The 16989-nt window shown below is 55.5% G+C and overlaps 1 protein-coding gene across 3 annotated transcripts in view; it reads left to right on the top strand.

The window, feature by feature from the left end:
- Positions 1-16989, top strand: part of TMEM63B (transmembrane protein 63B) — a 91425-nt gene that overhangs the window by 62058 nt on the left and 12378 nt on the right. For all 3 annotated transcript variants that reach the window (XM_034764853.1, XM_034764854.1, XM_034764852.1), the window contains 12 exons: positions 6030-6120; positions 7193-7230; positions 8891-9033; positions 9507-9558; positions 9938-10046; positions 10625-10695; positions 11574-11654; positions 13124-13247; positions 13734-13867; positions 14048-14185; positions 14575-14728; positions 15748-15854. In XM_034764853.1, coding sequence (XP_034620744.1) covers positions 6030-6120; positions 7193-7230; positions 8891-9033; positions 9507-9558; positions 9938-10046; positions 10625-10695; positions 11574-11654; positions 13124-13247; positions 13734-13867; positions 14048-14185; positions 14575-14728; positions 15748-15854 — 1242 coding nt within the window. The remainder of the gene's footprint in view (positions 1-6029; positions 6121-7192; positions 7231-8890; positions 9034-9506; positions 9559-9937; positions 10047-10624; positions 10696-11573; positions 11655-13123; positions 13248-13733; positions 13868-14047; positions 14186-14574; positions 14729-15747; positions 15855-16989) is intronic.

Raw genomic sequence — 16989 nt, 5'->3', positions numbered from 1 at the left:
ATCTGGCACTCTTGGTACTTTGTGCAGAGCCACGGTCTGCAGCCTTTGGTTTAAGAAAGCGTCTGGCCCTCATTCTGTGTGTCTGGCTCACTTGGGATGATGCAGGAAGCACCAGTGCCCAGTCACTCATCCTCCTCCACGTGTGCCCAGGCTGGCTGGTGGGACTCAGGCTAATGCCATGCTGCCAGTGTGGGGACCACAGGAGGAGGGCTGCTGCCTGTAGCCGTATGCGCCTATGCAGGGAGAGGGCAACTTGTGCTTGTCCCAAATCCTGCAGCTTTTCTTGTGTTTGAATCTTGCCCTTGGTGAGGCTGTGGGGTGAACTGTTCCCAGACTAACTTATCTGCCTTTTTTCTAATAATGTGGGTGCTGGGCCCCACCTAGAGAGAGGCCCCATCTCTCCTGGCCACGGTGTTGCTGGGGGAGGCATAAATCCAGCTGTGGGTGTTGCCCGGGGAGATGCAAGCAGGTCCACTCAGTGTGAGCGAGGCAGCAGAGATGGGACAGACCTTTCACCAGGGCCGGCTCCAGACACCAGCTTCTCAAGCAGGTGCTTGGGGCGGCCGCTCCGGAGAGGGGCGGCACGTCCAGATATTCGTCGGCAATTCGGCGGACGGTCCCTCACTCCGCCTGGGAGTGAAGGACCTCCCACCAAATTGCCTCTGCAGATCGCGATCGCGGCTTTTTTTTTGTTTTGTTTTGGCTGCTTGGGGCGACCAAAACCCTGGAGCCGTCCCTGCCTTTCACACCACCCGCTACCACCGGGGCCTAGAGCAAACATGTCCAGAGAGACTCCGTGGCTTCTCCCACCTCTTCCAGTTCTTCCTCCCTCTTTCTCAGCCAGCAGCAGGCACAGGCCTTGCGGGTGATCAAGGGGGGATCTCCCCAACCTGCCGTTTGAACCTTGATGTGAGGCTCACCTCCAAGTCATGGAGCTGAGGGAGGAAACCCCGGCCAGACCCCTCCTCCTCCTCCTCCATGGCTGACAGCAGCTCCCCTCCCCCAGTTATAATCTGGATCTCCGTGATGGGCTGGGACACCGCACCCACGGAGAAGCAACGCCAGCCACAGTGAGCCTGGTAGGTTCCCGCTGTAACGTTGCTCCTTGCTAGCAAATATCTGGCAGCTTCATGTGGTGTGTTTTTGTGTCAGTCTGTCCCTGCGCACACCTGTCTGTCTGCTTCGGCCCTGGGCCTCAGTTATCTGGCCCCCGGGGAGTCCCCCCGCAATCAGTGAGTCAGCCAGCCGGTATCAGCTGAAGCGAAGGAGAAGGCCGGCTGCATGCCCTAAGGAGGAGACCAGCCCGCATCTCTCAGGTAGGAGTGGGGAGCGCTCAGCCCTGCAGGGCTCCCCACCCACGCGGCTGCCTGCATCACATCCGCATCACACCGCTTCAAACCTTCCCCGTCATCTGCCTGGCAACACGTTGCTCACTGGCTCCCCCTGGTGGGTGCTGTATGTGTTCGTTTCCCTGTGCGCAGGATTATTAACTCCTCCAGTGAGTCATAGCTGCGTAGAAATCGAATCCTAGATGATGCAGATGGGGGGGAAGGCCTGCCCGGTCCCATCTCAACCGGCTCTTGGGGACCAGGCAGGATCAGGCCCTACAGCAAGTTTTGCTAGAGCTTTGCCCAGCCTGGCGTTAAACGTCCTAGTTGCCGGGGCTGCCAGCGCCCCGTGGGAGCCCAGGGTATCTGACTGTCAGGAAGTGTCTCCCGAGTGTCATTCAGAATAATCCTTTTGTTAATGTTGCGGCATTACTCCTAGTTATGCCCCCCTGCATCTCCCCAAACAGACCCTCTCCTCCTCCCATTCAATTCACACTCTCATTGCCGAGCCAAGCTCGTCAGATTTAACCCTCCTCATTCTTTTCTCTAAATTAGTCCCTCGCTGCCCTTCTCTGCACACCCTCGGTTTGTTGTCTTTCTGGTACCGAGGAGCCCAGAACAGAACACAGTCACCCAGCTATGGAGCCAGAGAGAGGAGCTAGCCCCTCACTGCTCTGAGCCATAAGGCATGTGGAACTGAGGGGCCCAGAGCTGAGTAGGGGATCCCAATTTAAGTCTCCCAGAGCAGTGCAGAGAATGGCTCTCCCCTGTGGAGGGCTGTGTCTGCATATGCAGCCTCAGACCTGCAAGCATCTGTCTCATCAGCTCTTCACTCTCATTTCTTCCCACATCCCTTGAAGCCTTTCTAATCAACCTTCGCTCATGGCATTAATTCCTATGTAGGTGGCAGCTGGGATGGAGGGAGAGCCAAGTTCTTCCAGAGCTGCTCTGCTCTTCTCCAGTCTCCTCTCAGGACACTTGGCAGGCAACATGTATCCTCCTGATTCCTTTAGCTGGGTCACAGGTGTCTCTGGCCATAGACCTTACCAGGAAATCACTAATGAGGACCATTTGCCTCTTGCTCACTTGCTGGGCCCCTGACCTCCCTTGGGCTCTTCTCCATCTGATCCTCTGACTGGTAGTGCCTGTTCGGAGGGTCCAGTTTGAATGACTCCATGTTTCCCTCTGTTCCTATTGCTGCCAGGTTTTCCCATTTCCTTCAATTCATCCCTCCTTTCCCCTTCCAGGGTTTTAGCCTGCTGGGACTCTCCCACTGTTTCTCTTCTCGGTGACTTCAGCTGCTCCTTTGCCCCACAGCTCCAACCTTGTCCAGAACAGCAACCAGCTTGTGGCCTATCTGTGGACAGCCATCTTGGTCTTTGCTCATAAAGAGAGGCCTTCTGCATGTCCCACATCAGCCAGCCTTGAACGCTTCAGCAGCAAGCTGCCCCAGAATCTGCCATAGCCAACTGCTATGTGGTTCAGGGCCTGTGCTGGAGGCTTTCAGGGCTTAGCCATCCCAGGCCTCCTCTCTTCACTGCTAGAACTCTGAGTGTCCTGCTGTTTATAACTCCCACCTCAGGTAATCACACGCTCCACCTTTGCTTCCTCAGCAGCCTAACTCTCACTTTCTCAAGCTCCAAGTGCATGTTCAGGTCCCCCACTATGTTCTCTGGCCTCGTTTCCTTCTCAGCTGTGATGCTACTAATGCAAAGCGTTCCAGGATCCTGACCTTCTTCATCACCACCTCCTCTGGGCAGAAATTACCTCCTCCCCTTCTATTGCTCCCTGAACAATTTGCTTAATCCAGATAATTGGTGTGGAAAAGGGGTGAACAGAGAGGTGGCAACATTTGCCGACTGTACAAAATTACTCAAGATAGTTTAGTCCAAAGCTGACTGCAAAGTGCCAAAGCAATCTCACTAAACTGGAAGGTAAAGGGGGGGGGTGGGAAATAGCAAATGAAATTCAGTGTTGCTAAATGCAAAGTGATGCACATTGGAAAACATAATCCCAATATACATATAAAATGATGGGGTCTAAATTAGCTGTTACCACTCAAGAAAGAGACCTTGGAGTCCTTGTGGATAGTTCTCTAAAAACATCTATTCAATGTGCAGCTGAGTCAAAAAAAAGTTAACAATGTTAGGAACCATTAGGAAAGAGATGGATAATAAGACAGAAAATATCATAATGCCACTATATAAATCCATGGTACACCCACATCATGAATACTGCATGCAGATCTGGTCGCCCCATCTCAAAAAAGTTATATTAGAATTCAAAATGATACTGAGAAGGGCAACAAAAACAATTAGGGGTATAGAACATCTTCCACATGAGGAGAGATTAAAAAGACTTGCACGCTTCAGCTTAGAAAAGAGACGACTATGGGGGGATATGATAGAGGTCTATAAAATCATGACTGGTGTGGGGAAAGTGGCTAAAGAAGTGTTCTTTTTACCCCTTCACATAACATGAGAACAAGGAATCACCCAATGAAATGAATAGACAGCAGGTTTAAAATAAACAAAAGGAAGTATTTCTTCACACAGCACGCAGTCAACCTGTGGAACTCCTTGCCAGGGGATGTTGTGAAGGCCAAACCTATAACTGGTTCAAAAAAGAATTAGATAAGTTCATGGAGTGTAGGTCCATCAATGACTATTAGCCAAAGATGGTTAGGGACACTCCTCCACGCCCTGGGTGTCCCTAAACCTCCAACTGCAAGAAGTATCTGGCAAGGACCATTGTCAGAGATAGGATACTGGACTAGATGGACCATTGGTCTGACCTGGTATTGCCACTCTTATGTTCTTATTAACCTATCCCTTTGAGAAGGGATTTCCAGCCAGACTCAGCAGTACGGACCCAGCTGAGGCTAAAGCAAGCCCTGCCGAGCCTGGCTTTGAGGAGCAGGGAAGGAACCGCAGCCAGACCTCTCCTTTCACCTACCCCTGTGTTTCTCAGCTCTAGGGTTTCCAGTTTGAATGGGGGGCAAGCTGCTCCTCCCACTGTGCACAAGCCCCCCTGATCTTGAACCAGCTTGCAGAGCATGAGAGGGAGTTATGATGGAGGTGTGCAGGCAGGATCCGAGAACAAGGGAAGAGACGCTCAGGCTGAGGAGTTGGGGAAATCATGGAGTGATGCATGCAGTCTTCCATTCCCAGCTTCTCGTAGAGGTGTAGGGTAGCCCCGAGAGTGGCCAGTTAGGGACTTCAGTGCCTTTCTCCGAACCTTTTCCAGTTCCGCTATGAGCTTTTTGAGATGGGGCAACCAGAACTGAACACAGTATTCAAGGTGTGGGCGTCCCGTGGCACTATGGTATTTTCTGTCTTCTCATCTGTCCCTTTCCTAATAGTTCCTAACATACTGTTCGCCTTCTTGAGTGCTGCTGCGCACTGAGCCGTGGTTTTCAGAGAACTCTCCACGGTTACTCCAAGATCTCTTTCTGGGGGAGTAACAGGTAACTTAGACCCCATCACGGTATATGCATAGTTGGGATTTTTTTCCTAATGAATGTTACTTTGCCCTTATCAACATTGAATTTCATCTGCCATTTGGAATGGAAAGTGAAATATTTTATAATATTTTGCATTAATATATTTGCTACACTGTGTGTGTGTTTAAAAAAAAAAAAAAAGTCTGTATGTTAATTCACTCTCCCACCAACCCACTTATTCATCCAGAAGGACATAGGAATTGAACCATCCCAGTGGTCCATCTTTTCCAGGATCCTATCTCTGACATTGTTCACTAACGCCAAGGGCTTCAGAAGAAGGTCCAAGAACCCCTCTAGGGGATAATTTTAGAATAACCTCCCTGTATAGGAAGCCCTGGCAATTGACGATCAGCTGAAGTGTTTCTAGCCCTCAAACATTTCTATCCTAGCTAGTAACTGTGATTTATATTTATTCCTATAAATGTCTCTTTCTTACTGTCTTTTAACCTTGCTTGGCTCTTGTTCTCAATAATATCCTGTGGCAGAGAGTTCCACAGGGTACTGTTCATATTGTGTAGGGTATCTCTTCCTTTCATAAGTTTTAAAGTTTGCCTCTTAATTTCATGGGGCAGCTCCTTGCTGTTGGGTTATAAAGGGGAAAACGGGAGCTCCCACCTGACCTACGTGCTACTGACCTACCATTGGTTATTGTGTGACCCTTTATTGGGTCGCCTCTTCTTCATCACCTCTCTAAACTAAACAGTCCTAACCTCTCCTCCTGTGGCAGCCTCTGCAGGCCCCTCTTCACTTGTGGGTATGGCTGTAATCTACTGTGTCCTCACTCTCTCCTGCGCATGCGCACAGACTCGTCATGTTCTCTGAGAAAGTGTCTGAGCTGCTGCGGGTGTCTCTAGCCAGGCCTGGGAGTGAGGGGTTAGCAGGGAGAGTGGAAGGACAGGGAAGCTGCTCACACCTACTCCCCTTCTGTCTGTCCCTGCGAAGGCCGGCAGAGCTGGGTGTCCGGGAGGCTGGCCCTGTGCACTGCAGCACACCCCCTGTACTCCAGTCTGAACGGTGCTGTCTGAGGAGGGGCTTTCTACTAACTGCTGTCCTCTCTGCTCTCTGAGGCTCTTCTCTCTCCATCTCGCCTGGGGCAAACTGACCTGAATTAACCTCTGACCTCCTGGGTGCTGCTTCCTGGCTGAGCTTCTCTCGTCTCCTTTGTTAACCCTTTGATTGTCCCCTCTCTGTAATTTCAGCGTGGCATCCGCTCTGCACTCCGACAGCCACGACCGCTATGAGCGCCTCACCTCCGTCTCCAGCTCCGTGGACTTCGACCAGAGGGACAACGTGAGTAGCAGCAAAAACTAATCCAGTGCCTGCCAGCTGAGCAGCTCATAGCCCATCACACGTTAGCCAAGTCTCCCAGCCCCTGGAGAAATGGGGAGGTGTCATCATCCCTGTTTTGCAGAAGGGAAACTGAGGCACAGAGAAGGGAAGCCATTTGCCCAAAGCCACATGTAAATGAGTGAGGGAATAGAACCCAGGAGTCCTGGCTTCTAGTCCCATTCTCTAACCCCTAGACAATACTCCCTTCCTAGAGCTGGGAAGGGAACCCAGGAGTCCAGGCTCCCAGCCACATCCCTCCAACCAGTGATTAGATGTCTAGCTAGCAAACTGTAGTTCCACTGAGAGGTGGCTGGTCACATGGTGCTGGTTTCTCTTCACATTCAGCTGCTAAGCCCCATTACAAGCTAGACATCTACTGAATGTTTCCCTACTGCCCCCTTTTCCTGTCAGAAGCAGCTCTGGTGAAATGGGATGGGTCTGGGTAGGCCAAGAAATAGGAGGGTGGTTCCCAGGAGACATGCTCTCTGTCCAGGTGTGCGCCATACCATGAGGAGCCCTGGCCTAGTTCCTGCTGCCTCTTTAGTCCATCGTGTGTTCCTCCTCTCCTGTTTGATGGCTGAGGTGGCCCCTGGGGATGTGACCCTGCACTGGGACAGCTGACTTCCTGACAGAGACCCTGTGCTAATGGGCAGCCCTTGGGGTCCGCACGGTCCCCACCGCCCACTGTAATTTAGCAAAATTGCTGCTTTGACCTCATGACTCAACTGGGAGGGTGACCAGCCAGTTGGTGCTGGTGTTGAGCCTGGCCCATGTCATACACAGGCGAGCGACTGATATGTCGGGAGAACCTGTGATGGGGTCCTACATTCCTAGGCATTTGTGGTCTGTGTGCCCTTTCAGCTTTCCTTTCGTGGCAGGGGGAACCACTGGGTCTGGGGAAAACAGGGAAGAGGAGCCTTATATTGCCTGGGGAGAAGAGAGCAGTAGGGCTGGTCTCCTTGGGGCCTACCAAGGGGGAGTAGGGCTGAGAGAACCCTCAGTAACCTGGGGCTCCCATTGTCTCTCCGCACAGGGCTTCTGCTCCTGGCTGACAGCCATCTTCAGGATAAAGTAAGTGGCCCTTGAATCCAAGTGTTGGTTCTAGAGCTTAGCCACTGCCGGGGCCCAGAGACCAGTGGGGACAGTGGAGACCTGGCACTGTGGGGCTCTAGGGTGGTTGTTTGTTCCTTGTCATAGCATCTGGAAGCCTCACCCGGGCTCAAAGCCCCCTTGCGCTAGGTGCTGTACAAGCGTGCAGTAGGAGACAGCCCCCACCCCACAGAGCTTACAGGCCAGCTAGAAAAGGCAGACAAAGGAAGGACTGTTCTGTTTTACAGCTGAGGAATTGGGACACAAAGAGACTAAGAGTACGTCTATGCAGGCATGGTTCCCAGTGCGGCTAGATGGATGCACGAGATCTGCTTGAGCTAGTGCCTAAAAATAGCAGTGTGGCTGCAACAGCACAGGCAGCAGCTTGGGCCAGCCACCCAAGTGCAAGCCCACCTGGCCCCTGGGAACGTACACATTCCACTAGCCCACTGCGGCCACACCGCTGTTTTTTAACACTCTTGCTGGAGCCGAGCTAGCGCTGGGGGGTTACGCCACCCAACGGCTGTCTCGATGGGCCTAAGTGACTTGCCCAGTGAGCCTGTGGCACAGCAGGGAATTCAGCCCAAATCTCCCAGTCCCATTCCGGTGCCTAATCACAAACCCTTCCCCCCCGTCCCCCAAGCTCCTGCTCGGAGGCGATATTCCTTTCTTGCTTCGTTCTGGTCACTGCGGTGCCCGTTGCTCTCAAAGCGGGGTCCAGTGCCAGTGAAGGTCAGGAGACCCTACCAGGGCCTCAAGAAGAGGGGGACCCTGAGCTCTTTTCTAGTGTTTTCCACCCTTAGCTCTTAAAGTCCGGGGAGTCGGCACCATTACCCCTTCTGGCAGATAGGGAACCCGCGGGGGTTCAGGTGACAGTGGATTGCACGGGCACAGCTGCCTGGCAGGTTGCCACGAGTGAGCCTCGCACCCCCATCCCCATCCTGCAGGGGTTGGGAGCACCGGGGTGCAGTTGCAGCAGGTGGATGTTGGCTAGTGGATTCGTGTGCAAGGCCAGACTGCAATGTGCTGAGGTCCCTAACTGGCCACTCCCTGGGCTAGGACCAGGGCCGGTGCAAAGAGGTTTTGCGCCCCAGGTGAAACTTCCACCTTGCGCCCCCCGCCCCCCTGCCCTGAGGTGCCCCCCCTCCGCTGCAGCTACCCCGCCCCCCCCCCCCCCATTCCGTCTCGTCGGTCCCCCCCCCCCGTTCCCCTCTTCTTCGCTTGCTCCCCGAGCACGCCGCCCCCGCTCTAATTCTCCTCCCCTCCCAGGCTTGTGGCGCCAAACAGCTGATTGGCGCCGCAAGCCTGGGAGGCGGGAGAAGTGGAGCTGCGACCGCGCGCTCGGGGGAGGGGGGGGGGCGTAGGAACGCTGTAAAAAAAAAATCATGGCGCCCTAGGGCAACCGCCTAGTTCGCCTTAATGGTAGCACCGGCCCTGGCTAGGACTGAGGGCTCTGCAGCTCCTCTAAACAATGGTGTCATTAGAACTCCTTTAGCTCTGGTGTTAGGGGCTAGTGCTCCAGGTGCTTAAGGTGCCGAGCGCAACCCATGTGGATGCCCCTGGTGCTGGGCACTGGAGGGCTATTGGGATTTGGCCCGTGCCCTTATTAGGTGATGCCTCACTGCCTTTGTGTCCTTGCCAGAGACGATGAGATCCGGGATAAGTGCGGGGCCGACGCAGTCCATTATCTCTCCTTCCAGCGGCACATCATAGGGCTGCTGGTGGCCGTGGGCGTGCTCTCCGTGGGCATTGTGCTGCCCGTGAACTTCTCAGGGGACCTGCTAGGTGAGTGCGGGGAGGGGCGGCTCTTGCTGACCCTGTTGTGTTCCCACCTTTGGAAGGGAATTAGCCAGCCCTGCTCACAGCAGCCTAGCAAGAGTCCTCGCAGGGGCGGTCAGGACACGGGCTCTCAAGGTGAGGGAGCATCGCTTCCTGCCCTGGCCCTGCAGTGGCAGCCTGGAGCGCCTGCTGTCAGGGAGGCTGTTGTGAGGGGAGGGGGATGGCTTCACTCTCAGTGGGGACGGGGGTTCTGCTGAGCCCTCACCCCCTTGCAACTCAGCCAGGAAAAATGGAGCTCAGAAACTTAACCTTTGACCCTTCAGCGTTTCCCGGGGATTGCAGGGTGACTCTATTTTCAGAGGCATTGCAGGGATGATTCCCAGAGCAGCCCTGCCCTGCCCCATGTCTCCCCAGCCCAGGCACCCAACCACAGCCCTCTGGATTGAATTAAAGGTGTCTGTCTGTCGCTCTCTCCGCAGAGAACAACCCCTACAGCTTTGGGAGAACGACGATCGCTAATCTGAATTCTGGGTATGTCGAGGAAGGGGCGGAGCGGGGCCCTTGGAGTGTGTCAGGTGGAGCCACGGGTGGGGCTGCCCCAGAAAGGCCCGGGAGGCTGTCCCAGCTCATTCACTCTGCAGAGCCAGCTCCCAGCCGCTGTCTCCAGAACAAAAACCCGGGAGCAGCCTCTGGGATGCCACCACTGAGCCCTCCGCTGGGTAGCAGCCTTTCAGCATGCATGCCCCATGCCAGCCAGTTGGACTGTCCCCAGGTGCAGTGCCCTTGGCTGGCAGCCTGGCCTGGAGGGAGCGGGGTAGCCCACGTTGGCTGACTGGTCAGGCACAAGATGGAGGTGGGTTCACTGCACCGACCGGGTGGCCTCAGCTGAGTGGTGTCTCTCTGGTGACAGAAATAACCTGCTGTGGTTGCACACGTCCTTTGCCTTCCTGTACCTGTTGCTGACGGTGTACAGCATGCGTCGGCACACCTCCAAGATGCGCTACAAAGAGGATGACCTGGTAAGGCTGGTGTGGCCTCCCCCTAGGGTTCTCTGCTCTTCCAGCCTCCCTCTCTCTGCCGCCCCAGCCATGCCTCCCATTCATGCTGGGAGTGACTCCCCGTGCAGGGTTCTTGCCCGCACCTCACCCCTGATACAACTGTAACAGTCCCAGGGTCTCCAGGGCCCCCACTGGGTGAGTTGAGCTGCAGCAGCGAGTATGCAATCTCCTGTCCCTTCCCACTAGGCACTGCCTCTGCTAGGAACGTTCTAGGTTCCCCCACTGAAAGCCACCTCGCCGCCCATGGTTAATGCCCCCACCCCATCTCTGCTCAAGCAGCTGTTGTATAACCATCTCGCCAGGACAGAACCTGGACTGGAGCAAATGTTGGCTACGTGTCGGGTTGCCCCCATGCCAGCCAGTGGGGGATGGGAGACAACCTGGTAAATGTGGAATCCTGGGCACTGCCCTGACATTAACCCTGACGTGGCTTAACCCTGACGTGGCTTCACCCCTTGACCACAGCCTGGTGTCCTGTGCTGCCCTAGTTTGGGTTCCCATACTGCCCTCCCCTCCCCTGGCCCCTTTGTCTCTTCCAGGTGAAGCGAACTCTGTTCATTAACGGGATCTCAAAATATGCTGAGTCGGAGAAGATCAAGAAGCATTTTGAGTGAGTCTGGGCGTGCATGCTGGGTCCCAGCTTGAGCTACTATTTTTCCTCTGCAGAAAATTTCAACTTTTGGGCAAAAAAATGAAAAACTATAATTTAATAAATTTTTATAGAAGTATTGTCACCACTCTGTTTCAGGGGAGTTGTAATTCAAGTGCCTCATGCCTACAGTCTATTAGGTGGGCTGGACTACATCTTCCATGATGCACCAAGTGCCACAGTGCATCATGAGTGATGTAGTCCCAACAGGGGAGCCTGGTTCATAGAGGAGAATGTGGGCATAAGGCACCAAAACTACAACTCCCATGAGGCACTATGGCGGCATTTCTGAATTGAGTGGTTTTGGTTTTCAGATGTTTGGGTTTTTGTCAAAAAATCAATATAGAAAGCAGCCCTAGTCCCAGCCCTCAGGGGAGAGGGAATGCTGAACCCTTCAGTGCCAACTCTGTCCCTGCAGAGATCCCTCTGGGCACAACCAAGCCAAGGGATGTCAGGGGAGACGATGGAGAAGGGGGGCAGTGGCCGTGGTACACCCAGACCCTCTCCAACAGTAGAGGACTCACCTGTTTTTAGAAGCCCCACAATGAGACCCTGGTTCTTCTAGGGCAAAGGACTGAAGAGGAGCCCAAGAGCACTGCTTTACAAGCAGGCACTCTCCTCCCCACCTTGTTCCCCTATAAGAGCAGAGTGCATGGGCGGTTTCCTCCCCCGCTCCCGGCACAGCTTTAGCAGAATTCCCTGATGGTTGGGACTAGGCCTGAGAGTGGAGTCTGGGTTCCCACCCACCCCCAGCAATCCCACTGGCTGCTGGAGGATTTGTTCGAGGTGCTGCTTTCCACCTCATCGCTAATGAGCCTGGGGTTGTTTCCTGTCCACAGAGAGGCGTATTCCAATTGCACTGTGCTGGAGGCGCGGCCCTGCTACAATGTGGCCAGGCTGATGTTCCTTGATACAGAGAGGTAAAGTCTCGGGCGGGTATGGATGGGGGCCCCCCAACAGGCCTAGACCAGGAGTGTTGCAGAGAGCACACGGGATGCATCTGGGGTGAGAGGCTGAGACTCAGCAACAGGAGGGTTACAGAGAACAGGTCACCAAAAAAATGCATGGGGTGGTCTTGGGCTAGTCCTTACCTAGGCCCTGTCTGCACCACTAAACAGCAAAGGAATTGGGGACTATTTGACTCAAGTGATAGGCTCTGCTTGAGGGGCCCAGGGCTGGGATAGCTGGGGGGCTGCAGGTCAGGGGCGAGGGGCATGGGCAGAGCTGTGTGTGGGTAGCCCAGGGCTGGGATAGCAGGGGGGCTGCAGGTGAGGGGTGAGGGGCATGGGCAGAGCTGTGTGTGGGTAGCCCAGGGCTGGGATAGCAGGGGGGCTGCAGGTGAGGGGCGAGGGGCATGGGCAGAGCTGTGTGTGGGTAGCCCAGGGCTGGGATAGCGGCGGGTGGGGGGGCGCTGCAGGTCAGGGTGAGGGGCAGTGGCAGAGCTGTGTGTGAGGAGCTCAGGCTGGGATAGCAGGGGCTGCAGGTCAGGGCGAGAGGGGTATGGGCAGAGCTGTGTGTGGGGAGCCCAGGGCTGGGATAGCAGGGGGGCTGCAGGTGAGGGGCAAGGGGCACTGGCAGAGTTGTGTGTGGGTAGCCCAGGGCTGGGATAGCGGCGGGTGGGGGGGCGCTGCAGGTCAGGGTGAGGGGCAGTGGCAGAGCTGTGTGTGGAGAGCTCAGGCTGGGATAGCAGGGGCTGCAGGTCAGGGCGAGGGGGGTATGGGCAGAGCTGTGTGTGGGGAGCCCAGGACTTTGAGGAGACATTAAGTATTGGTACTGGGTGCATGGCAGAGTGGGGTAGGGCAGAGCTGAATTACTGGGCTGCTCTGGGGTTATCAATCTGCTTTTATGGCCCCCACCACAACCACAGTGTCTGAACCCCACTGCTCATAACGGATTTGACTCTCAGTCCCCCTGTGAGGCCGGGAAGGATCAGAACTGAGGCCCAGGGGCACTGACTTGCTGCAGTCACACAGTGAGCCTGGGATTGTCCCATGCCCCAGTTTGGTGCCTTAAGTGTCCATAACGTCATTAGTGATGTAACCCCACCTTTGGACTGTGCAGCTGTGCTTCCACCCGGCGAGGGGGGAGAGTTAGTTACACACTCTAGGGGCCCTGGTTACTCACCCTGGTGTAATGAAATCCCAGCAGACCCTGTTTCAGCTGAGTGGGAACCTTCTTAAAAAAATACACATATGAGATTCACATACGCAGAGAGAACCCCTGCCCCCCACGCTCATGTCTGATCCCTCCCCCACAGCCCCTGTGCTCTCTGCCACCACCCTCCCTGCATTCTCACACGCTGTCCCTGCTGGCTGCCCCTCTGGTGGTCACAGCAGGGGGAAGGGACTGTCTGAGCCTCTGCTTCCCCTCCCGCCGCCTCCTCATGCAGGAAAAAAGCAGAACGTGGGAAAATCTATTTCACCAACCTGAAGACCAAGGAGAACGCCTCGTCGATGATCAACCCCAAGCCCTGTGGCCACCTGTGCTGCTGTATCATCAAGGGCTGTGAGGAGGTGCGGGGGCAGGGGTTGGAAGGGCACTAGGCAGTAGCATGAGTGGCTTGGGGGTGCTGGGAGACTGCCCCCATGCTGCTCCCAGCCCCCAGGTAGAGGAGGGCTCGGCCCCCAAATCCTGGCTTACCAGCGTGTTGCTGTCCCCTTGTCTGCCCTTAGCATCTCTGAGGCCCTCCAAGGAGAGGAAGCTCATTTTCCTCCGTTGTTACTGTCCCTGCTGCCCTTTGCTAAACAGCCCCCTGTCCCAGCTCCCATCCGTTTGCCTCATTAACTCTGATTCTTGCAATCCTAATACCAAGTGGAGTTGATGCACCCAGCGGTTGGTCCGGATTAGCCCGGTTGTGCCCCCCCGCCGCTGGCTGTAGCGCACGGGGAGGAGCAGTGTCACCGTGCCCTCTGGGGGGCGTGCCCGGCCTGGGGCCCGAGAGGGTAGCAGCCTGGTGGGGTTGCGTGGCTCTCGGCTCTGATCCATGTCCGTGTATCCAGGTGGAGGCCATCGAGTATTACACCAAGCTGGAGGAGAAGCTGAAGGATGACTACAAGCGGGAGAAGGAGAAGGTGAACGAGAAGCCTCTGGGGATGGCCTTCGTCACCTTCCACAACGAGACCATTACGGCCATGTGAGCACAAGGGGCCCGCCATGGGAGGAGATGGGAGGGAGAGTCACTGTCCTTACCAGGCAGGCGTGTGAGCGGTTAGCAACAATGCCCAGTGCCCCTCCCGATAGCCTGGGGCTCAGCCTCCCTCATCTCCCCCTCTGGGGATGCCTCACTCTCTCTCCCTCTTCCTGTTGCCTCTAGAATCCTCAAAGACTTCAACGTGTGCAAGTGCCAGGGCTGTGCGTGCCGCGGGGAGCCCCGGGCCTCCTCCTGCAGCGAGTCCCTCCATATCTCCAACTGGACCGTCACCTACGCCCCCGACCCACAGAACATTTACTGGTGAGCAGGCCACACCTCCTGCCAGGCAGGTCTGGGGAGCAGCAGGGCTAGGGAGGCACCGACAGCCTGGTAAAGGGAAGGTCCTAGCCCAGGAGTGCCCTTGGCAGCTGGGGGGCTCAGAAGAGGGAGCATCCCCATTGACAGGCCCACACAGCTGGCTGGAGGGGTCAGCTTCCTCTGAAACACCTGGGTGTAGAGTCACAGCTTGGCTGGGCCATGGGTCTGACTCAGAATGGGGAGCAGTGGGATCTGGGTGCCTCTAAAGGGGGTTCAGGCCCTTGAAGAGTTAACGTCCTGGGCTCTGCCCAGCACAGACCAATGTCTCTGGCTCCCCTCTGCCTCCCCCATGAGCCTCTCCTGACTGGCTTCTTCACCCTGTCTCCCCCCAGGGAACACCTCTCCATCCGGGGTTTCATCTGGTGGATCCGTTGCCTGGTTATCAACGTCATCCTCTTCCTCCTCCTCTTCTTCCTCACCACTCCCGCCATCATCATCACCACCATGGATAAGTTCAACGTCACCAAGCCCGTGGAATATCTGAACGTAAGGCCTGCCAGGGGGGCGGGCGCAGGAATGAGGAGCTGTCCCATCCTGTGGCACAGAATGGAACAGCCTTGGGGAGGTGGGGGTGGGTCATGAATGTGCACTGGTCCCTCCACCTCAGATATCCAGACGGGCTAGGCCTGGCCCCATCAGGCTGAGCAAGGTCCCTACGGGTCTCAAGTGCTCCTGTGTGGGGAGGGGAGGGCCTTGTATACATCACTGCAGTGTGGGCACTGCTCTGTTACGTGAGGGCAGAAAGCAGCCAGACTCCCTGTCCCACCTCCTGAGCTGCGGCACCGCAGAGCCTGTTGGAGTAGAACGGGGAGCACGTGTTGTTGGAGCCAGAGTGTTGGAGGTGGCTGCATTTGCAGGGGAGACGTGAGCGGCCAAGGATTCTGCCTGGGACACTATGAGAGGCCTCGGAATCCCTCTCTTGTCAGAACCTGGGCAAACAGGCAATCCCCACTCTGCCCAGGGACTGCCAGGCTCTTTGGCCGGCAGCCAGCGCTCAGTTTTGCATGCATGGCAAGTGGGAGGAAATCCTGGCTCTCCCTACCATAACGGAGAGCAAGAAAACACTCGGCTGACATTCCGAGGGACCAAAGCGTTACGAGAGCAAAGGAAAACTACAGGGGATACAGTGACTGCATTAGGCTGCCTCTACACTGGGGAAAACTCCCAGCCCGACAATCGGAGTAGCTGCACCCTGGCTAATCCCTACAGGGAGACAAATGAGTCGCAGGACAGGGCCTGGGCTGGTGCATCGTTTCCCCGCCCTATACAACTCCCAGACTCTCGCTTCTCACCAGGGGATAAGGCAGAGGTGCTGCAGGTTCCCATCCAGGATTCCCAAGTTGAGGGAAGTGCCCCTATTGATACAGCCCCCAAAGGAGCAGAGTCACACTCAGCTCTGCTGGCCGCTCTTGTCCTCCGCCACTGGCGATGCAGCAGGTTAGCCCGCTGCCCAGCCTCCAGATTTGCACTGACTGCAGTGGACGGTGTGTTCTTTGCCTTCCCAGAACCCCATCATCACCCAGTTCTTCCCCACCCTGCTGCTGTGGTGCTTCTCTGCTCTGCTGCCAACCATCGTGTATTACTCCGCCTTCTTCGAAGCTCACTGGACCAGGTAAGGACAGCCAGCGCCTGCTCTCAGCCTGAGCACTACTGCCAGCTGTGTGCACTCAACACCTTGCACAAGAGCAGGCATCTTTGGCCTGCTTGTCCCATTCCTTCCACCTAAGATCCACCTGTAATTTCCTTTCCTGGCGTAAACTGTGGGGGTGCTGTGCTTTGCAGCTGTTAATCAGATGCTGGACCCCACCTCAGAGGTGGCTGCACTTCAGTGAGCGGATGAACTGATTGCAATATGCACAGTCTGTTAAGCTCTATGGGCTCCAGATGGCTGGCAGGCGTTGCGTGTGTATGCGTATGATTGTTATCATTGTGTATTCATGAGCCAAGATATTTGCTGTGTCGGACCCTGCTGCCCTGATCGCATGTTGTTAGGTCACATGGCTCAGCCTGTTTGAGCTGAGATTGCTGCAGTCCTGCAATCAGTGTCTAGTGGTCTGAGCATAGGGCTGGCAGCCTGGAAATCCAGAGTTCTAATCCCAGCCCAGTGTGACCTTCCCTGGGCCTCACTTTCCTCAACGGTCCAAATTGGAGAATGATCCCAGTCCCCTGCTGGAGATCTGTGATGGTGAGTTAGGCCCGGGTCTACACTAAAAGTGTGTGCCAGTAGTGCAGCGTTGGCTAGGGGTGATGGTTCTATACCGACAAAAGTGTGAAATAAGGTGAACGGGTATAAGCTATACAAACAAAAGCACTTTTTAGCCAGTATAAGATGTGTCTACCACAGGGGAGAGCTTTACCATTACAACTACACCAGCAAATCTTTTCTGGTGTAGACTAGGCCTCAGTGACTGTAAAGCACCAGGCATGATGCTGTCTGCATTCACTCCTGTGGCTGAGTCAGGAGGAGCCCCTGGAGGGTTGAGGGTGCTGGGGCTGAAGGGGGTATACTAGGGGAGGGGAAGGATGATTCAGTGGTTAGAGTGCCTGCCTGGGGTTTAGGGGACCGTGGTCAATTGCCTGCGCTGTTACAGATTTCCTGTGTGACCTTGAGCAAGTCTGTCCCCCTCTGTAGCATGGGGATAACAGCACCGCCGAGGATAAAGATATTCCAGGGGGAGTGATTGCTCAGTGGTTTGAGCATTGGCCTGCTAAACCCAGGGTTGTGAGCTCAGTCCTTGAGGGGGCCA

Source organism: Trachemys scripta, chromosome 3, assembly GCF_013100865.1.
Source record: "Trachemys scripta elegans isolate TJP31775 chromosome 3, CAS_Tse_1.0, whole genome shotgun sequence".
NCBI lineage: Eukaryota > Metazoa > Chordata > Testudines > Emydidae > Trachemys > Trachemys scripta.
Note: the sequence above shows the minus strand (reverse complement) of the source record. Positions and strands in the feature narration are given on the sequence as shown.